This window comes from Penicillium atrosanguineum (assembly GCF_028827265.1).
Source record: "Penicillium atrosanguineum strain IBT 20685 chromosome Unknown utg000006l_segment0_segment0, whole genome shotgun sequence".
Classification (NCBI taxonomy): Eukaryota; Fungi; Ascomycota; class Eurotiomycetes; order Eurotiales; family Aspergillaceae; genus Penicillium; species Penicillium atrosanguineum.
The window spans coordinates 1,897,058-1,918,035 of record NW_026623138.1 but is presented as its reverse complement, the minus strand read 5'-3'; the positions used below and the strand labels follow the sequence as shown (position 1 = coordinate 1,918,035).

The window sequence follows — 20,978 nt, the reverse complement described above, 5'->3', positions numbered from 1 at the left end:
GCTGCATTTCGGTCAGCCTATATAATCTGGCTTACGCTTGGCAAAGGCATTGTCTGATCAAAATATCAATTACTCGTCACCTTGCAGGCTCTAGAATTGTCTAACGCTAACAAACTAGCATGACCGAGAGCAAAAGTCAGCTCAGTAAGCACTTACAAGCACCCATCTTTCTTCCTTTCGAGCCAAGACCAAGCCTCCGAATCTTCGCTTACAACTCCCAACCATTAGGAAGCCTCATCAGTGGCACCCCTATTGGAAATTCCGTGAAATGTGGGTTTGTGCCTTCAGATGAGAGCCACTAAGGATCGCGTCAGTATTTGGTGATCCACATTTCGGCTTGCACGGGTCGGGCCAAGATTTTAGGCTTGTACACTAGGTTGTTTGGGGCTTTCAAATAGTCGAATTCCTTTCCAGTAGCCAATTGTCGAATGGTCCACGTTTCCACCAGCTGTCCGAACTCCGTTGTATTATTGTACGTAGGCTAGACTCTCGAATCCTTCCTCGCTTTGAAGGATGTTTTTTTTTAGTCCATAAGATACCCACGTGGTCTTTCTTGGATGCTTCGATTTATCTAAATCTAGAAGTTTATAGTCGATCAATCGTGGGGTCAACTCCCTGAAGATGGAGAATGAACTGTGATTGAATATGGGAAAAAAGCAATCGGTAGGCACATGTCGGCCATATTCTCAAGTAGAATTTGTGAAACAATGCAGGTACTTCTTCGACATTTCTACTGGTGTTCATTGAATGGGGCGCAACCCACTAACTTAAAGCTCCTTCGGCCGCGTCACCGCGCAGTAGCCCCATCATAGCACCAACAATAAGGTCCGTCAGCATAGCAGACTATAGCTACTGTAGAGATATAAAAGCTACGTAAGGGGCCGGGATCGTCAAGATCAGGGCTCCGCACTTTGATCGCAACAAAATGAAGTTTAATACTCTTGCCACCTTTTTTGCTCTGACCTCTGGCTCCCTGGCTGCGCCAGCAGGTGAAGCTCTGGAGAAGCGTAACCCGACAGGCTCTTTCAGTCTGATCGCATACGGAGTCGCCTCTTCTTACATTAAGATTTTCTACTCTGACGGTCGGTCTTGCGAAGTTCAAGCTGTGGCTCAAAAATCTAACTTTTTGGCAAAGGCCTTGCATATGCCGGCGACTCGTCGCTGTGGACGTACGGAAGTGTCACAACAGATGTCACATGTAAGTCCTCGCGCCCTGAGTGTGGGTTGGAGCCTGTCAATGGTCTCAGGCTGGAATGAACATCATGTGTGGTTTTGAACCGTCGCTCGGATCTGTGTACTGACTTTCTTTAGTTACGATCGGCAACACCGAGCTACCCACCACCGCCACCACCTCTGGGGTCACCTTGGACGCAGACACCCTTTTCTACATCCAGCCAACTGCCGATGCGATCACTGAGGTTGGGTTTACCGGAAACGGAATTAGCACTCCTTCTGCTGCGACGACTGAGAGTTTCCTCTTCTACGGGACCTATCTCATGTGGGAAGAGTCTAATGGGAACCTGAGCGACTCCTTCCGCCTTAAGGAAACCAACGTGTCGGGCGTTTATCAGATGTACTGGGATCAGTCGAACCTCTATCCATCTGGCTATCTTCTACCCACTGTGAAGTCATTGTCTTGAGAGCGTGGAGTGGGGAGTGTCGATCATCCCTGAACGCGGAAGGGCAGGTTCTTGGAGAGATCTAGTCGGGTCATCATTGGTGGAATGCTCGAATGCGGTTAGACGCCAAAGCCAAGGATGCCCTCGGAAGAAGGATACAGGGCGTAGCTCGTACAGTACCTGAGAGTTGATCAGCTGACCAGCGTGGTTGACGATCGTTTCATCACGAATCTGCCCTGCGGCAAACACTCCGCCAATGGCAGGGACCACATTATTCGGCTCCGCCTCGGTCTGTAGGACCAGCCAATTACAGTCCCATTTGATATCAAACCTACCCCTTGTTTCCGAATACAGTATGATTCCAAGGTCGCCACTGCCTAGCATACCCAACAGATGACGTCCAATGAGTAGACTCATCACCTGCGATAAGACCCCCAACCTTCCACGGCCACCATAAGTGGCTGAACGGCAGCCCGAGCTTGGTAGCTGCCTATTCTTGAACAGCATGCGAACGGGAAGATCCTGGTGGCAATTTGCGCGTTTCGTTGGGTTTTACCCCACAATCATAGACTTTCCGCGCATTAGCTCCCCTAAGAATACAATTACAGTTGTACATGACGCGGCTAACAGGCTTCCGAGCGCCCAAACAAGGTACGCGGCTACGTCATATGCCAAGCCATCCCTTGTTATAGGCAGACCATTTCACTTAGACAGTTGGATTGTTCATCAGTTCGTCTAGAACCTTTTCTCGTATAATTACTCATGTCTACTACTACTACCCAGACACGGACAACTGGTACAATGTCCGGCTCGTCCGCTCGTGGAAGCGTGATCGAGCGTATTCGCGCCAAAGCTATAGAGTCTCGTGAGAATGATAGTGCGCGGCCCTCCAATGGGGGCTCAAAGGCCCAGTGTGCCGCGAACAGTATGCCAAGTTATCCTGGTCTTGAGCGCTGGCGCTTGATTGAGAAGATTGGGGATGGTGCGTTCAGCACGGTCTATCGTGCGAGCGATACCCAATCCGAGTACAATGAAGTTGCTGTCAAGGTCATGAAGAAGTACGAGATGAATGAGACGCAAGTAAGTAAATAGATACTGTTGGAAAAACTCAATTCAGCTGACCCTATCGCAGAAACAAAAGTTGGTCAAAGAGGTTGAGATTGCTCGGAAACTCAAGCATGAGAACGTCGTCCATCTTATCGACGCTTCCGAAACCCGCCAATTTAGCTATATGATTATAGAGCTTTGCCCTGGAGGCGAACTATACGACCAGATTACCCAACTTACCTCTCTGGACGAGAACTTAAGCCGACATGTCATCAAGCAAGTCGGCAAGGCTGTTGAATATTTGCATGAGACCATGGGCATCGTTCATAGGTAGGACCAGTCCTGATTGAAGCTCCTTCGTGGAATAGCTACTAACATCATACCACAGAGACATTAAACCTGAAAACATTCTATTCTACCCACGGGTCGGTAACGAAAACGATGACGAAGGAAATATCGGCGTGGTCAAGCTCGCAGACTTCGGGTTATCAAAGATGATATGTGGTGTCCCAACTATGACACCTTGTGGCACCATGGGCTACGCTGCCCCCCGAACTCTGCAGCGAACAGAAGTATACCACTGGTGTGGACATGTGGGCTCTCGGCTGTCTGCTTTATACCATGCTAGGAGGTTTCCCTCCATTCTTCGACGAGGACTTCCAGGCTATGGCCCGGAAGGTCCTTCGAGGAGAGTACGAATTTGCATCTCCAAATTGGGACCCCATATCAGAAGAAGCAAAAGATTTGATCAATGGCCTCTTAGCTGTCCATCCCGAAGAAAGATTAAACATTAAGGAATTCCTTGCCCACCCTTGGATTCGTCAAAACTCCGATAGCAAGCCCGCGAGTCATGCTTCCACGCCCGCAATAGACACTCACGATTTTGGATCTCAAATGAGTGCAGGGGCGCAGACGCCCCCGGACTTATTCCAAGAAGCCATCGAAAGCGCCCCCGGAACTCCCAACGCCCACACCCCGAACATTCGAGACATTTTCAACGTCGCCCTCTCTGTACAACAATCAGAGCCCCGACGTGGACCGAGACACATGTCGCAAGGTCCCAGGCCAGACATGAAGCCAACAAGACCAAAGCCCATAACCCGGTTTTCCGATATGACCATGGATAATTGTACGCCTTCTGCGCTTGCACGGAGTCGACCACAGGCAGTAAATCGCGCGAAGAGAATGCCATCGGCGAACGAAACTACGGCGGGTGAACGATTCAACAAAACAGTCTCCACGCTCTCCAATCTCAATTTGAATAACAGCGCGTTACTTGAGAAGAGGAGGGCGCGTGGCTGTGGCGGTACATCCACACCGACTCATTACTAGGTTGTGTTGATCGTCACCTAGCTCCACTGATCCGTGACCTGCAGGTTCAGAGTCTTGATCTCTCATTTTGTAGGATCACAACACGTTTCTCCATCGAGAACCATATACATCCTCCCTGTACTTTTATGTCCAAATATGATCACGTTGTATGATAACGACCTGTTACGAGAATGCATACTCTTGCCAAAAATTGTTCCATTAAATGTTCAAAGTTCCTTCTAGCTAGCATCCCGTATATGGTATCAAAAAAAAAAAAAAAAACTCGCGTATCAATCTAGTACTCCCCAGATCCCGACGTCGCACTATGAACCGCAGTCGTCAAATCGACATGGAAGAATGGCCGATTAACACCCTCAACAATAGCCTTCTTCGCACCCGACTTGGAACCAGCACTGGCCCGACGAATTTCCGAAGACAATTTATCCACAGGCTCGATCTCGCTCTCCGTCGACTGTGCAGCAGCTTCTTTTTGGAATCCGGTCTCAACGTCTCGTGCCAGATCTTCTGATCTCCTCTTATTTGCCACGGTGAAGGGATCATCGTGAAGAGCCGCAACGCTGAAGATGGGCTTCCACTTATGCGTTGTTGCTAGGTATTCGGGTGTGGGGTATCCGAAGCCCGCTGCGGCTAGTGCGCGCTTGGTCCAGCGGTTGTGGATGTGCGCGAAGTGCCATTGTACGCGGCGGGGTGCGGCGTAGCGGTCCAGTTGATTGCGGACGTCGATTAGGGTCTGGACACAGGTGACGTCGACGTTGTTGACGGATGAGAAGTCAAGGATGACGGCACGGAGGGTCGGGCGGGTGAGGATCTCGGCCTCGTCTTTGGCTTTCGGGCCCGGGTCGTTCCATGGTCGATCGCCGGTTTTGGTGTTTGGCCTCTCGTCTGAGGGACGGGTTGTCGCAAAGATGTGTTGGACGAGATAGTCTGTGTAGTGGTTTGCGTTGGGGTAGTTCAGGCCTTCGGAGAGGCGGAAGATGAAGATTCCCGGGGATGGTTGTTCGATCTTGACTTCAGGATTGTGGCCATCTTCTCGGGAGATGGGGAGATAGACTGTTCGGTCGCTTTCGAGTTTGGCGTTTGTGATGGTCGCTGCGTCGTCTAGGACGTGGTCGCCGACGACGGAGTGGATTCTGGCTGCACCGAGGAATTGGCCTCGGGCTTTAGCGAGGCGGAATAGAAGGACTGCGGCTGAGACGCAGATGGTGCAGTAGATCCCGATCTCGATGGTGGAGAAGATGATGACGATCACGCCCATCAGGAAGATGAGCGCATCGATTGGAGACACGCGCCAGAACTGGTATGTTGTGTTGGGAGGAGTGACGAGGTCACCGACGGCGTGGATGATCACAGCCGATAGTGATGACTTTGGAATGTAGAAGAAGACGGCAGGGAGGGCATAAATAGCCAGAAGGACCACGATCGCAGTGATGACACCGGCAAGAGGAGTACGGACACCTGACTTGGATTTGATTGCAGTGCGAGAGAAGGACCCAGTAGCGGGATAGGCTCCCAAGAATGGACCCAGGAGGTTCGTGATGCCAATAGCAATGAACTCTTGAGATGGGTCGATCGTGTAGTTGTTGACTCGGCCAAATGACTTAGAGATAGCGATATGCTCAATCAACAGAACAATGACCGCGGCAGGAAGCTCGCTAGCGAAAGCACTAATAATCTCCTTGTCGAGCCTGGGAACGTGCGCGTGCTTGAAACCTCTGGGGACGGTTCCGAGGATCTTGAAGGCCGGGTGCTCCCGGCGGTGGAGGTTGACAGCAGCGCTGATCATGACATAGAAGAGGATCACAAAGGCGGTTCGGAGAGTGGAAATGAAGAAGAAAATCTTGGCTTTTGCTGGGTGCTTCTTAGCTGCGTAGTTGCACCCCCAGCGAATCGCGTAAAGTAAGCCGAGGGCAGTCATGCCCATTGCAGCATCCATTTGGGCCGTGGGCAGATATTTCAGTGTATTGATGATCACCTCATAGGTGGCTCCTCGTGTTGAGAATTTTGCTGTTTCACCGAGGAGAGTTGGGACTTGTCCAGCGACGATATTGATCGCAGATCCGGTCATAAATGCCATGATCGCGGGCAAGGGGATGAAGTCGACGATGAATCCAAGACGGAGGAATCCGAGTGCAGCCACGATGGCGCCGCAAATTATCGCAAGCGCGGAAGCAATGTCTGGAGCTGAGAGACCTGGGTGTTCCTTTTGTGTTTTGATGATAATCGTACCGACGAGAGTAGACATAACGGCGACAGGCTAATAAGTGTGAGTCTGCTGTCGGGAGATCGACATGGGGATGATCCACTTACTCCGATCGTGATATCTTTGGAAGTCGCAAAGAACCAGTAGATGAGGACACCCATGAAAGACGAATAGAGTCCATACTCGGCGGGCAAATTAGCCAACTCGGCGTAGGCCATGCCCTGGGGAATCACAACAGCGCCGACAGTCACACCTAAAGCGATGAGTATACCTTCTGATACGGGGTCATTTCTCCATCTCTCGACTTACCTGCGATCAGATCACCAATAAACCATTGCAAATTGTAGTACCCGATCCAGTGAATGAATGGGAAGATGTTGTAGAAGTAGCGTCCCACTTGTTTGGTTGTAGGTGTATGCGCCGTGATCCATTCTCCGGTGGTCGGATCGGGCTCAATGTAGGCATGACGGCCATCGCCAGATGTGGAGTAAGATTCCGATCCCAGGTCAATCCTCAGAGCAGCCGCCAGAGCATGGCCAACCTTGGTGGATGTTTTCCCACTCATGGTCGAAGCTCGCCCGGCTCAACGCCAAGTTCGGAGAAAAGGGAAGTTTGAAAGTGAAGAAAAGTAAAAAGCGGACTTGGAAAGTGAGACAGGGGGTACTTGTAAAAAAAAAAAACCAACCAGAGAGCACACTATTGATGAAAAAAAGGCATGACGGCCACATGGGCATAATATAGAAGTGTCACAGAGCTTCCCGAAGCTGGCGAAAACGCAATCCTTGGCGCGATGTCGTGATATTAGAGTATAATCGCAAATGGGGGGTTCGAGACACCACTGCTTTTTAGCCGAACGCCTCAACTCTTGTTCCCGCTTCGCAAATTTGCCTTGAGGCGATTGATTCGTATTTATAAGATCGTATTTACCTGTCATGATCGGTAGTCTCGAGCTCGAGCACCGCTCTGGTCGCTATCAGACGAGCGGCGCTAAAGATACACTGACGATACATGAGATTAACGGGCCCACAGGGCCTTGAAGAGCGACCCACTCGAATTCAACTGACACGCGGGGCAGAGCATGCCAGGGTTTTTTTGAAATTTCTTTGGGTCTCAATTTGCCTTCTTTGGCCACCCAAGTCCACGCACACGGGATGCTCACATTTCTGGGGTTTGAAGCACCATCCTAGCTCTATACGACCAGGGCAACCGAGCCCCCGCTATAAAGCTGCGTATAGCCCGCTACACCCATCCCAATCTGGCTAGGCAGTCGTCGTATCTGCGTTTTTGCTTTTGATCCTCGGTCAGTGTCAATTACCACGAGATGTGGTGCAATTCGCGTAATCCACCTTACCACCCAATTAAACTCCAATGTTGACTCTAGGCAATCTCTAGGCGTTCTCTAGGCGGGCTCTAGGCGGGCTCTAGGCGGGCTCTAGGCTCTCTGCCATGATCTCAAAAGGATCTGGTATTTGTCTGAGCAAATTTGGAAGCCCCCGCACGTAATCGAAGCCAAGTTAAAGTTCCATAGACCACTGCTGGGTTTTTAAATTAGAGTGCTCCACCTAGATATGGAAGAACAGAGATTTATTCCCGATGGAAGACACAACCTTCTCTTCCTCTTGCCCTTTCCTTTTGAGTTTTATTTCTATTCTTATCGCTTTTCTTTGTATAGGACTTTCAAGGATATCAGGTAATTTTCGAGCGACGGCTAGATAGAAATAGAGTGTATTTTTATTCAAGATCGGAACACTATCCCTGGCCGCTTGTGGTCGAATTATTGGGTATATGACAGTTAAAGAGCCACATTTTGAAGCACTGTCTCATCGGCTTTGAGACCAACCCATCTCCAGCATGCTGCCCACAACACCTTCTGTTCCTTCTCATCCGTACTGACCGCCGCTGGAGCATCCTTCTTTTGACCAACGTAATAGCCTCCTTTTCCTTGAAAGGTCGGATCCATGCTCACAGCGACGAGGTCTCGGCCGGCATCTTCCGTTGTGCGGAATACTGAAGTAAGGTACTTCAAAACAGGCATGAGAAAGTTGATTGTAGCAAAAATCATTCGAATGGATGATTTTTGTTTCGCTTGAGCTCTCGATGCAGGGAGGCCTCCAGGGTCCATCGCCAGTGCAGTCATATTTGACAACTTCGAGTCCTGGTGTGCAATCGTTAGTGTAAAGATCTTTCCTCTATGTGGCTCTCTCATACCATTCGAAAGCGTTCGTTCAGATCTTCTGCAAATATCACGTTTGCAAGTTTGGCGGTGCCGTATCTCTGGTATCCTCTGTCGTGGACTAGTGACAAAGCATCCGGAGCTGGCTTGATGAGATCTTCGATATTCTCAGGAAGCCCGGGTCTAAGCGAAGACAAAGGGTTTGGCTTCTCTGGATAGTGTGTGATTGAGCCGAGCATGACGATACGTCCAGACCCAAAGTCCATACTTCCGAGGAGCTTCAGAATCAAGAGGTAATGAGATAGATGACATACTTGGAATGTGGCCTCATTCCCATCTGATGTGAACTTCTGTCCGGCCTCGAGTGATAACGTGGCCGCGTTACAAACGATGGTTGAGATACGTGGGAGCTCTCGAGAAGATATCTTAGCATTGAGCTTCTCTGCAAAAGAGCGTACACTAGCAATATTTCCAAGATCGAGAGCCTCGATGACCACTTTGGGGTTCGAATATTTCGAAATCAATCGCGTGAGCTTTGCTGTGTTGGGATCGTCTTGAGGTGACGGATTGCGCACAGTCGCGATCAATGTATGTTGAGGATAGCAGGAGAGGAATGTATCCACAAAACCAAGGGCCAATGATCCATTGGCTCCAGTAATTATGACCGTACGATCCATACTGGACAATTGATTATTAGATTGAGGTTGTTTGTGCTTTGATGGGACTAGAATGCTGCTATGAGACGGCTCTTTATAAGTGGTCTCGCGTCAGCACCCTCCCAAGTGATTATGAATAGTCTAAACAAAACCCCCTTAACCCCGGCTTATCAATCCAGTTTAAACACTTGGTTATAGAGTCATTCAGAGGCTCATTGCGGCCAAATTTGCTACGAACGCCAGGTTCCCGTCTTGTCGTCCAACAATCCCTGGGCCAAAGTGATGAAGGCGCCATGGAAGAGAGCAAGAAATATTAATTCTCAATCTGAAGGTTCCGTTAAAAGCTTTACTTTCATCTTCATCTACCAAAGATTCCATTATGTTCGAAATGCTGGATCGGAGGAGAAGCGTTCCAAAAACCGACGACCGGACTTAAAGCCGTAACTCCGCCATGCACCGTAAGAGAAACAAAAACTTCAAATTCTAGCTACTACTCAAGATCTAAATACCCTGAAAGAGAAAACCAATTTAAATGCCCTTTGAACAGCTCCTGGGACGCCACTACATAGATGTGCAATTCCATAACGGCGGGTTGACCGTCGAGGAGACGCTCATCGTTCCTGAACAAGGCGAGCAAATACAACGATTTGAACACTCAGTTCAATTTTTCACAATCAACGTCTAAATCGATAGTTGCTGGGTACACTTCTTCACTGAATTGTCTACATTTATTTGAACAACCATGGTCAGGAGAGTGAAACTTATTATGTTCTGAGGGACTCCCATAGAAATTTCCTCTGAGGCTTGCAGCACCTAGATCCTTAGATACTGTGAGACTTGGGAGGAAAACCAGAGTACCAGAAAGACACTGATGTTGATGGTTGCTATGTCTCTTGGGCTTTTCCTTCCTTGCCCAAGTGTGTCTGAACTAGACATTGAACCACGATCGATTTTCGCCAACTGGCACGAAAGGATAAAAGTCACAACTAACGATGAACATATGTCGACTAACAATCTGAGCATAAAAACCTTTGTCCAACAGTCCAGCTCAAGTTCATGATCAGCCAACCTCTAATTCCATTGAGTGGGCACCGTAAAAGTCCCAATCGGGCTAGACATCATGCCACAGCCCCTCTTTCAATCTGGACCACCTTACCACTTCAAACCTTGAATTCCGAAACAACCCGTGCTCTATAAAAAGTCGATCATCCATCCTCAGTATTCGCCATCACTCCCAATACCTCATCTTTCAAAGATCGCGAGTGATATTCAAACCATCATGTCTATTGTCTCTATCACAAGGTCAATATTCCCGCTTACCCCGCTTACCCCGCACCGACAAAATTGACCCGTCTTACAGCAAGTCGGACTTCATGCAGAAGATCTTCGGCTCTGAAGACCTCATTGTTTTAGACTGCTGGGCAACCTGGTGCGGCCCCTGCAAAGCCGTCGCTCCAGTTTACGAAAAGCTCAGCGAGAGTTTCCCGCAAGTCAAGTTTTACAAGGTCGACGTTGATGAACAGGCGGATGTTGCCCAAGAACTCAATGTCCGCGCTATGCCTACTTTTATGTTCTTCAAGGATGGGCAGAAGTTCAGCGAAGTAGTTGGTGGTGATATGAAAGCCGTAGAGAAGAATCTCAATGATCTTGTTGCGTGATTTCAGATCGTCCGATTCACGGCTTTTCTCACTTGACACTCTCGTCTCTCTTTAAGAGGATTTGTCCTTTAAATATGGCCTCTACTTTGGTGGAGTAGGATCAGTTTCGCTACTTTAGCACCCTATAATTGATATTGCTTCTGGTGTGGTATTTCAAATCAGTCAACGGGGAATCTTCCTCTCCTCGTTTCGAAGATGTCTTAAGATTCGCGTGAATTTGAAGATCTCATTACGGGCAGATCTGGTAGCTTCGCATCGCATTCTGGCAAATAGCCAGTTTGGAATTACGTCGCGCTCAACACATCACAAAAGCATCGAGCTACCAAATTGCCAAGGCTGGCTTGGCAGCCATTTGAGCCGCATCGATTACGTCATCCTACTTGAATTTGCTCCATATCCCACGGTCATCACTATTTCTAAAGGTATGGATCAAAAATACTGTCTGTAGAAGGTGACCATACTGGGTTTATGTTGAAAAGTTGAGCGATTTGATTGTAACACATGCAATTGCAGTAAATAAGTCATAACATCATGCAGGGCCACCCATGAGAAAGTATGAAAAAAAACTAACAAATTGAAAGGAACAGCCCATGTCTAGTCTTTAATTATACACACTGAAGAGAACACCCAGAATGTACACTTTTGTCCTGTTGCCATTAGGATTCAGCGCCAAAGAAAATAGGAAGAGGGGGGCACTCACCAAGACTAATTGTCAGCCATGTTGGGATAGCTGGGGTGGGTATAAGAGAAGGAAATTTTTATGAGAGATTTTGCACAGAGGAAAAAACAGAAAAAAAAATCATCAAAGGCAGACAAGCAAACAGTAAACCAAGCAACGGGGTATCATGAAGGGTGGGTGGCTCATGATGTTGAACTGCAAAAGAGATCGTCTAATTGTCCAAGCGGCGTAGACTGCCATGGTCTTGCGAATGGGCCAAGGACATGATCACGTACAGGATATATGCAGTGAGGTACTCGAAGAGTCGGCCAGGGTCCGAGGTGCACATGTCCGAAAGCATATCCATGGACGACCCACCTGTCCATTTCTCCAATTTGGAAAGGGCGGCGCCTAGGTCGAAGTTGAACTCGATAAGGATATCGCCATCATTGTTTTCTTCACTCTCACCGTCACTGAAGTGCAGCAACGAGTTATCAGACGAGTCCACCGGAGAGGTGGAAGAGCTCGACTTGGTGGAGACAAGAGTCTGGAGATCGGCATAGGAGGAGGATGTAGACAGTGCATCGGTGTCATCTTCATCTTCATCAAACACAGATTCGGCATCCGACTCATCCGAAACATCAGAATCATAGTTGGTGATTTCCTCGGCGCGGTCGCCTAGGGTCGGCTCGAAAGCTTGCGCGATCGCTGACTTGGCCTCTTCTCTTTTGGCCTTTGACTCAGTCACGGATGAGCGTAATTTTAAAAGCTTCACCACGATCTCAACCCGGCTGCGGAGATGACTGGTACCACGATACACAGGGCGCAGCTTAAATTTCATCTCGACTTTGCGGCCTGATGCTAGCTCAGCTCGGGCTTTAGCTCGACATGCACACTTGCACTGGCAGTCTGGGTTCACCATTGCAATTTTGCTTGAAGGTGGATCAAACTGGGTGACGAAGTCAAGACCTATTGGTGTTAGTTTCTGGGCTCGCCCATCTCGCCGGGTGTGTATATGGACTTGACTTACCACTGAGAGCCAATGACCCTAGTCCTTGAAGCGGCTTGCATAGCCACTTCTTGAATGGATCCAGATCTATCATTGGGAGCATTTTGAGCAAAGATCCGCTGAGCGAAGTTGTCTTGATATCAAGCGCCGATGGCCATACCATCTCGGACTCGCTGAAGACGGGCTCGTCAAGACCCAAGACGGGCATGGTCCGGTAGTTTCTCTGCTGGCCATCGAACCCTGGGCCCATGCCGCCATTTGGATTATAATCTGGGACTCTGAAATAAGTGGTACCAGATGGATACTGCCCTTGCATTGCTTGATTGGGACTTGGCTGGGCCTGATGTCCTTGGTTGAGCAAAGTTACAGTTGGGTCGATGAAATTTGGTACGCCTTGCGGTGGGCCACCCATCTGTTGTTCATGGTTGGCTGTAGCCCTGGCTAGGATCATAAGGAAATCCGGACATTTGTGGCAGAAGCGGGTCGATTTATTTGAACTGTGGCACGTCGGGCAATTGTTGAATTTGTGTGAGCATCGTCGGCAGCTCAGGCCAGATCCTTGCCTGTATGATCGTTGTTCCAGGTTCTGTGCACTACGATTAGGGAGCCCGGATTGGTGATGAGGGCGACGAGGCCCTGGGGTAGGCTGTCCGGTGTTAGGGCGGTGCTTTGCATTACCTGGGGGGTAGTTTGGACCGGCGTTGCCTCTGAATGGGGAGGAGGAGGAACTTGGAGGCACCGTGGGATGCGGTGTTGGACCATTCCCCCCAAAGACGGAATGATGGTAGCCGACCGCTCCAGGAGTGTTTGTTGATCTACTCGGTGCTTGAACCGGCGCAGGGCTCGGACCTGGCTGTGACTGGTCGGTATTGAGTGTATCCTCTTTTCCAACGGTTCCTTGGTCGACGCTTGTACGACGAGATGATATCCCGGTCCCGTAGGAACAGTGCAAAAGGTAACACTTATCAAAATCTTTCCACGAAGATGTATTGACAAAGCAGAAAGGGCATAGAGGTGGACAAGCATTATCGCGTCTGCATGCCTCGAGCTCTTCCTCGGTGGCCACACGCTTGTGTCTGAGCTGGATGTGATCTTTGAGCTGATGTTTTCTAGGTCTCTGAAAAGGACAGCTGTGTTCGGAGCAGATGAATTGGCATTTCGGGTGATGCATATCATTGACATGCCGCGTGAAGATTCCTCTGTTGTTCGTGTCACATTTATCACACTCCGGACATTTGTATCTGTTGACGGTCGACGACTTGGTGGAGGATGGCGGGGTATGATCAGGCGGCACGGTCGAGGAGTTCTGACGTCTCTGGAAGGCATCCAAATGGTCCCCCAAAAGAACCCACTTCTGTTTGGCTTGGCGGACTGCATCCTGACTGCACTCCTCGTCGAATAGAACCTTACAGTAATCAATGTTGAATTCCCTGAGGGTCTGTCCTGGGCCAGGGTCCCCTGTTGGCGGCTGTGAGACTCTTGCCTCAGCACGAGTCAATCCAATCAAAGCACTTGTCTCGTCATTCCGCCCAAGAGAGTTTGAAGCGGCAGACAGGTCTTCTTCCATGTTCTTACTTCCTAAATTCGCGAGCATGGCCGTGTTGATCGAAGACCCGCCGCCGGTAATTCCCTGCAGCATAGTGTCTTGGGGGTCAACAGGGCCAGTTGATGACATCATATCGTAAGGAAGATAGTCGACCCTGTACAGGTTCATGGGCGTATAGCTTGTGACAGATGAGGCAGTTTGGGCATGGTGGCTCTGGTCATAACATTGTTCGGAAGACTCGGAGGACTCCTATGGAGAGAGAGCTTGTTAGCTACCCTTGATGCAGCACACTTCGAAAGCTAGTGTGAATTGGTGGAGATGTGACGGTGTGGAAGTCAAACAGTACAACTTACGGGATAGTTGAATCCATGGTTCATGTCGAAGGGTGGCATGGCATTGTAGGAGCCACCGCTCACGGTTGATTGCGTGAGAATAGAGGCTGCCACGTCGCCGTCTTGGTCGGGGGGGACCCTGGCGCTGGGAAACTGGTCCATGTTGGCGGTATGGAGTAGCATGTAGATAAATTTACTTGAGTGATGTACCAGGACCTGGGCCTGGTGTAACTGAGTCGCCCTAAAATGGTGGGAAGGGGAAGTATATAGAGGGGAAGAAGGAGAAAAACCGCTGTTGGCAATCCGTAAGGCGGTAGGGGGGGGGAGGGAAGTCGGAATTTATACCTGTGAGTACCAGGTAATAAACGAGCCTTCCTATTTGCACTAGCTTCACCTGGGTAAAAACCCTAAGGAGAATTACCAGTCGGGGGTCTTCACGACCGGGGAGGCGTATTTTAGCTATGCCGACCCGCGGTGGATAAGAGAGGAACAGAGCGGAAAGAAACCAGCCTGTGCTTCAACGCTCACATCCATGATCTTTATCTCCTTGAGTTATACGCCCTCACGATCGGGGCCTGGGGCCAAATTTGACGTCAGGTGGAGGGTTGGAGCCTGAGGGCGAGAAGAGGGCTCAAGTGCCGATGACAGCATCAAAGTAAAAAGAGAGAAGAATCGGTGAGCAACACCCGGATTGAAACGTCGTTCCAACCTCGAGCTTGTAATATTCCGTAACTTGGGTGATGGAGCTTGCTTCGCCTCATTCTAGTGAGGGGAACGCGCACCGCCCCAGACCAAGAGCCTCAAAAGACTTCCGCCCAACAAGCGTTCGCCGCCCGATCGATGTGGAACGTGATCCATGTACCTCTAAATGCAGAATAATCCTCTATTTTATTGAAAATTGTATGCTGATTGGTCCCCAGGTACGACCATTGCCGGTGTTTCACCTGCGCACATGGAGTCCATGGATTCTCATCTTAGCGACTACGTTGAGCAACCCTTTCTTTTTCGAACCCTATTTCAATTATCGTCGGCCTGGATTTCGCAATACGTGGCGCCTTCTTTCCTCTGTCTATTTCCCACGGGATACGGGATTACTTATCACCTGCCACTCTACTACCTCCTTGTCGGGGACTCGCTAGTCGCCCTGCGACGATAGCATAAAACTGGCGTTGCCAACCTGGCGTCTACAAGGGGGTCCGGCATATATTCAAGGGGCTTAGAAATCCCAAATCCGCCAGTTCATTATTGGGCGCTCAGGAAACTGAGTGTCTGTTTTCGGTCACGGGACAGTGAGGCGGGTTCACCGCAAGGTACACTGGGACAGCTACAGTGGATGGTTCGGGATCTCCGTCTATAACCGCATGCCCTTGATATGAGTGGTAAACACAATAAACCAATCATTTGCCATGGTCAATGTTGGTTTCCCAAGGACAGATGCAGGCTCCGTCCCGGTCATCTTCGGGACTTTCTTGACAGCGTTCGAGCATAGATCCCTGCGAATGACCTACGAAGCGAGATCCATCGGGCCCGAGAAACACTTCCGGACAAATCGCATAGGATATGGGATCCGGGACAGCTCCCCGAAGTCCTATGACGGAGGAAGTCAGACGGGCGTTCAGAGGTGGGGAGTGCGGGTACACCTTTCCGTGTGGCCCCGGATGATCTGAATCGGGGGAGGAAATGAGGTAGCAAAAGACGGACGATTCCATAATCGTATTAAATATCCATGCCGCATCTCTCAGGCTGTTGACGGTTCTTTGTACACTTATCGCGGCCCGAGAGAGAAAAAAATCTGCTCCCACCTGATCAAGCAGGATGCGGGCAGGGGTGCAGGAACGATGATCAACGGGGATCGACTGGAAAATAATGGAAATTATAACCAGAGTTCACCGACTGGGGGAGATTTGAATTAGGTCGATCATTAAGCTCGCTTGTCATCGCCACACGCAACGGTTGACAGTCTTACTCGTTTAATCTCGATCGACATTGGCCAATAGCTCCTCAGGTCGGGCGTCCGGGCACGGTGGCAGATAGGAATAGATTGACCATTCGTATGATGTGCAGATATCGAGTATCCTTATCTCAGACGTAATGGAGATTCTCCCTTTCCCTTGGGTCGACCAAGAGAGTTTTGCCCAGGTACGGGAGAGACCAGCTGAGCTCGGTGCGGAGCACTGACCCTGAGAAATAAGGGACTCGTCAGCCTTACGCGTGTGGGATCATGTCATATCCTTGGGTTGTGTAATTGCTTTGTCGAGGTTGGACTGAGACAAAGAAAGAAGACGTCAAAGTCAATCTAAGATCTCAGATCCACAACCTCGGTTCTACCCGTTCTATGTACCGTGGTTAAACCAAAGAATGTACGGAAGCTGGGCAGAAGTAAGGAGGCAACTCTACGCCCTCAACTCTGACCTCAAGAGTGACAACGGAGGGGAATTTTTCCTCTTGGATGATTGGGGGTGCCTGGGAAGATGTACAAACCAGGGGTTGCATACTGCAGTCAGCTCTGGAGGGAAACGACAGAGTTTTCACGAAGCCAAGGCCAATAAGAAATCTACTTTTTTTTTTCCATCTATGAAAATCTTTGCAAAGCCTATTCAGGCAAAGTAATCACAGAGAAACCAAGGAAAGCGAAGGGAAAAAATACAAAGATTCAGACAAAACAGCTCTCCCCAAAGTCCGCCACCGACGCTCGGAGACTTTGCCCCACCGAGACCCGATTATGCCTCGCCGCAAACACCAAACCCGATCGAACCCCAGAGATCCCCGTGACGCATGACCCATCCCCGACCCAGAATTGTGAAACCTAGCGCCTTTGCAACCATCTCCGTTTCCTAGTATAGCCCATATCGCTGATGATGATGTCGAAAATGACGATGGTGGCAATCTCTACTGAGCGGTGACCTTCAGGTGCGACCACGACAGCGAGGTTGTCGGCGAATTCTTGTAGGCTTCGAGCATGGGGGAAGGGCCCTGGCCAGATTTGCCGCCCGAGCTGGAAGATGAGGCAGAAGTCGAACTGCCGAAGGTCAGGGTTGAGGAAGGACCACCCTTTGGAACGGTGGCCCATGCGCCCATGCCGGCAAAGTCGTTTTTTCTGTCCGACCATGAATTAGTATGTGGTTAGACTCTTGGGCAGAGGCAAAAGTCAAGGAGGTTGGGATGGGCATGCTGCATGATACTGCGAGCTGCTGCAGAGTCGGCGCAGAGAGAGCTTACTTGGCTGGGGGTGTCATTTTGATGGGTCTTAGGTGTGGCGCCGCGGTATACAAGGCGGGAGTGGGCAATTTTCAGAAATAATGATGGGGTTATTGGTATAGAGAGATGCTCGCGTGGACAGTGAGGTCAATGGAGCAGCGTGGACAGGTGGCTATGGTTGGAAAGCACAATGTTCTTGACCTGGGCAGCTATGGCTGTCTGCGATGGAGGTAAAGGACGATGCGGTGGGATGATAGACTACAACTCAAGTGCTGGAATATGGAGTCCGTTTATAACTTCTTTACAGAGCTATCTGGCAAGGCACAATCGTGAGAATTGGAGCCTACTCAACACCCGGGTTCAAGCTCTACCCGGGGGGCATCATTCACTTTCCAAAGGGTCAGTAACTTTCCTCACCCTGAATCGGGGGGATCCACATTCTGTGGGCCAAGACTCTTCCGAGTTCATCTTGAGCTGGATCGCCCCACCATTGGCTGTCTTAAAGCGAATAGAATCTTTTTTTTTGATTTCTTCTAGAAAGAAGCTTGGACGATCATGGTCCGGTTGCCTGAATAGGCCATGGTCCCGAAAATAAAATAAAAATGAATTTGAAGAAAATGGGGGGAAATAATTGACCAGGATAACCCTCTGTGCAGATGTGGCTACTCCAGGCACAAGTTGTCAGGCCAGGTTCGGTAAGATTCGTTCGCTGCAAAAATTATCCCATACCACGGGAGACAAGGAGACCCCGGGGTGTCACTTCATTTCATGCATTCGAGCCTCTCGGGAAGCTGCAAGCTTGACTTCTTCTTTGACAGGCCCGCTCATGCGAACAATGGCAATGGCAATGCAGAAAGTCGGTGTAGTCCATTGTCCACCGCTCCTATGGCCTAAGGGAGCGAGTTGCATTATGGTAATAAACGTCCGAACGGCGGAAACAGCAGGGGGAGGGCCCATACCGCCAGGAACGGAGCCCGATTACCTTAACCTTACCGCGTATTGATCATCATTTGCTCCGTACGTACATCTTGAATTTCGCACTCGAGATTTGACTGTGGCGGTGTCACCCTTCGTGCGAGTCACGCGCATTCCCTCGTTGCCCTCATCACCCTTATCACCCTCCGCCTTGGAGCATACCCTAACCTGGGTTTCAATCTATGGGAAGAAACAAATCGCCCTCCAGTCTGTTTTTACGCAAGTTTTACCTGGGCTTGAGCCCGGGATCAACCGTAGACATTGGAGCCCAACGTACCCTCCATCTTGACTCAGAGCGAAGGTCGCCGTTCGATGTGCATCGCGCTACCCACAAGGAAACAATAAGACGCAGACAAGCATGGGACCAGACCGCCATTGTCGAACCATCATACTCGAATCCCAACCTTCCACGTTGGTCTCGACCCAGAGGGGCCGCGCGCTACCATTCAGCCGGGGATGGGAACGGGAATGATGTCGATCGGCCATCGAGCGGGCCAGACTCCACTCTCGAGAGTTCGAGACAAGCTATTCCTCAGTGGATGCCTGATCTTGCCAGGGTCATCCATCAAATATTGATCGAGTAATAAGAACTGGCCCTAGTCGGCGGGTGAACGGGGGCAAGCCATGACGTACGTAGCGCCTTTTACCCTGCGTCAGCATCAGCACCATGTGCGACTGCGAGCACCTGGGGAGCAATTGCTTGGATCTTGCGATGTATCACAAGAATGAGGCCTCGAGATGGAGGCAAAAAAAATTCTGGAGCTTCCTGATATCGACCAAACGGATCGAAAGATGCTGTAATGACAGATCCGATCCGATATACAGTGGGCGTTCGTGCCATAGTGGCTGTGCAACCAAGTGTGGCTCGCCGGGCATCAAGGCAGACCCCGCCATGAGACTACGATTTGCTCGAGGGCTTGGATACGGGTCGTGTTTGGCAAGATTCCCGCCCGTATACCGTTAAATCATTACTCCCTATTCCTCTCGGACTCGCGACGTGGACATTTCGACCATTCACAAAAAAACGCGCACCGGTTGCGCCAAGACCATAATATTTTTTATAATATCTCTTTTTCCAAATTGGCCCAATCAGACCAGTTCTGGAACATAGGCTGCATGACGATGTGAAACGCCGAATAAAATAGACAAAATGATTATTTAAAATTAGATATATCGTATAGCTCACCAGGCCAGATCACCGAGGGACGGGTGCCCCGTTCACCATCCAATCGAAAATATACAATCGCTAAACAACCTTGAATTAGGATCTGACCGGGTCAGAGACTCGCAGTACACCCTTTCCCGGGCTAGGAACAACCTTCCCGATAAACCTCGCTCTTCGGAATACCAGATCTAGAATGCAAAAACCCTGGAGCCCAGATGAGCACGATCTCCGGGGCTCATCCGCGTCATCAACGGCACCCGGACCCTGTCCAACCCAAAAAGCCCCGTCACACTGAACCACTAGTTTGGTGCTTCTTTGAAGTGGCAAAACTTCTACACGGCGTCAGAATGGAGGGGGCAGCCTCTTCCCTGCGGTATTTTCCTTATCTTTTGACCCTTTGACAAATTCAGCCCCGTTTACTTTATACCCACGCTACCCCGTTGCGGATCTCGTAGATCACACGTCCACCTGACAGGACCTCGACTCGGCTACTAGAATTCCACTATATTTTCCCTGACAAGCCCTTGTGAGCCCTGTGAGCCCTGCGTCATGGTTCGTATGGTATTGTCGTTCTACCGCTTCGGACTCGGCGATAATACACCTCCGTAGGGTCATTACAGTCCTGCCGGCCGATCCGGAGGAAATGAGGGCGAAGGAGAGAGTACCATGAGAGAATGCTCGGACCTCCTGGGATTTTCACCTTCGCCTGGGTAAGACGGGTTTCGTTCTGCTCTTGGCAGGTGAATTTGGCCATCGCAGTGACGCACGTAGAAAGACGGTGTGGCGCAGTTGATAGATGCTCGGCCGAGGAATTTCTCTATCGCGAGATTACCATCGAGACGAGGCGGACCTTGCATGGCGCTGTGGCAGTGCGTATTTTTGACAGGGGAAATCTGCAGTGTCAGATCAGTGCAAGGCTCGCGGGAGCGGTGACGATGGTGCTACGAGAGAAGGGATTAACGGGGGTGTACTATGGAGCTCTAGACCTTTCTTTTCTTTTCTTTTCTTTTCTTTTCTCTGTTCATGCCCCGAGGCATGTGGTCATGCGTGGCGTTTGTGAGTTTCGGGCGAACTACAGGCCCCTGTGGCGATCTGAAGTCTAGACTTGCACGGATGTTGGGCGTTCATGTTAATGCTTTGCGGAGAAGATCTGAGCTGTGGCCGTTGAGGGTCAGACCCGAACATGGCTAGGGTTGATTTTGACTAAATGTCCGTAGGATCGGAGGTCTAGACTCTTACAAGGGTTGTAGGCTTCCCTTTAACCGCCTGTACATAGGCTATCGCGGCGTTGTTGGGCGCTTGAGGGGCTCATTCGACTGCACTATGGAGAAGATCTGAGCCGTGGCCGTGGAGGGCCAGACCTGGGATGGCTCTCGACTCACTCCTACATGTTCGTGAGATTGAAGGTCT

The 20,978-nt window shown here is 50.1% G+C and overlaps 8 protein-coding genes across 8 annotated transcripts; 3 read left to right on the top strand and 5 right to left on the bottom strand.

The window, feature by feature from the left end:
* Positions 1–925: 925 nt before the first annotated feature.
* N7443_007865 (uncharacterized protein) lies at positions 926–1,640 on the top strand (the record flags this gene model as incomplete). Its single annotated transcript, XM_056887921.1, has 3 exons — positions 926–1,082; positions 1,136–1,198; positions 1,312–1,640. 3 exons carry the CDS (start codon positions 926–928, stop codon positions 1,638–1,640), a joined length of 549 nt encoding a protein of 182 aa, XP_056739612.1.
* A 780-nt stretch (positions 1,641–2,420) lies between these two features.
* On the top strand, positions 2,421–3,998 carry N7443_007864 (isocitrate lyase; the record flags this gene model as incomplete). The annotated part of the gene is made up of 4 exons (XM_056887920.1): positions 2,421–2,699; positions 2,752–2,996; positions 3,055–3,150; positions 3,230–3,998. The coding sequence occupies 4 exons, from the start codon at positions 2,421–2,423 to the stop codon at positions 3,996–3,998; spliced, it is 1,389 nt and encodes a 462-aa protein (XP_056739611.1).
* Positions 3,999–4,272: 274 nt separating this feature from the next.
* On the bottom strand, positions 4,273–6,763 carry N7443_007863 (SLC26/SulP family anion transporter; the record flags this gene model as incomplete). The annotated part of the gene is made up of 3 exons (XM_056887919.1): positions 4,273–6,252; positions 6,306–6,451; positions 6,508–6,763. 3 exons carry the CDS (start codon positions 6,761–6,763, stop codon positions 4,273–4,275), a joined length of 2,382 nt encoding a protein of 793 aa, XP_056739610.1.
* A 1,227-nt stretch (positions 6,764–7,990) lies between these two features.
* Positions 7,991–9,048, bottom strand: N7443_007862 (uncharacterized protein; the record flags this gene model as incomplete). Its single annotated transcript, XM_056887918.1, has 2 exons — positions 7,991–8,353; positions 8,407–9,048. 2 exons carry the CDS (start codon positions 9,046–9,048, stop codon positions 7,991–7,993), a joined length of 1,005 nt encoding a protein of 334 aa, XP_056739609.1.
* Positions 9,049–10,306: 1,258 nt separating this feature from the next.
* N7443_007861 (thioredoxin family protein) lies at positions 10,307–10,685 on the top strand (the record flags this gene model as incomplete). The annotated part of the gene is made up of 2 exons (XM_056887917.1): positions 10,307–10,329; positions 10,388–10,685. 2 exons carry the CDS (start codon positions 10,307–10,309, stop codon positions 10,683–10,685), a joined length of 321 nt encoding a protein of 106 aa, XP_056739608.1.
* An 890-nt stretch (positions 10,686–11,575) lies between these two features.
* On the bottom strand, positions 11,576–14,392 carry N7443_007860 (putative C2H2 zinc finger domain protein; the record flags this gene model as incomplete). Its single annotated transcript, XM_056887916.1, has 3 exons — positions 11,576–12,312; positions 12,374–14,144; positions 14,252–14,392. The coding sequence occupies 3 exons, from the start codon at positions 14,390–14,392 to the stop codon at positions 11,576–11,578; spliced, it is 2,649 nt and encodes an 882-aa protein (XP_056739607.1).
* Positions 14,393–17,119: 2,727 nt separating this feature from the next.
* Positions 17,120–17,466, bottom strand: N7443_007859 (uncharacterized protein; the record flags this gene model as incomplete). The annotated part of the gene is made up of 2 exons (XM_056887915.1): positions 17,120–17,327; positions 17,450–17,466. The coding sequence occupies 2 exons, from the start codon at positions 17,464–17,466 to the stop codon at positions 17,120–17,122; spliced, it is 225 nt and encodes a 74-aa protein (XP_056739606.1).
* A 718-nt stretch (positions 17,467–18,184) lies between these two features.
* Positions 18,185–18,779, bottom strand: N7443_007858 (uncharacterized protein; the record flags this gene model as incomplete). The annotated part of the gene is made up of 3 exons (XM_056887914.1): positions 18,185–18,318; positions 18,454–18,571; positions 18,681–18,779. 3 exons carry the CDS (start codon positions 18,777–18,779, stop codon positions 18,185–18,187), a joined length of 351 nt encoding a protein of 116 aa, XP_056739605.1.
* Positions 18,780–20,978: the final 2,199 nt, after the last annotated feature.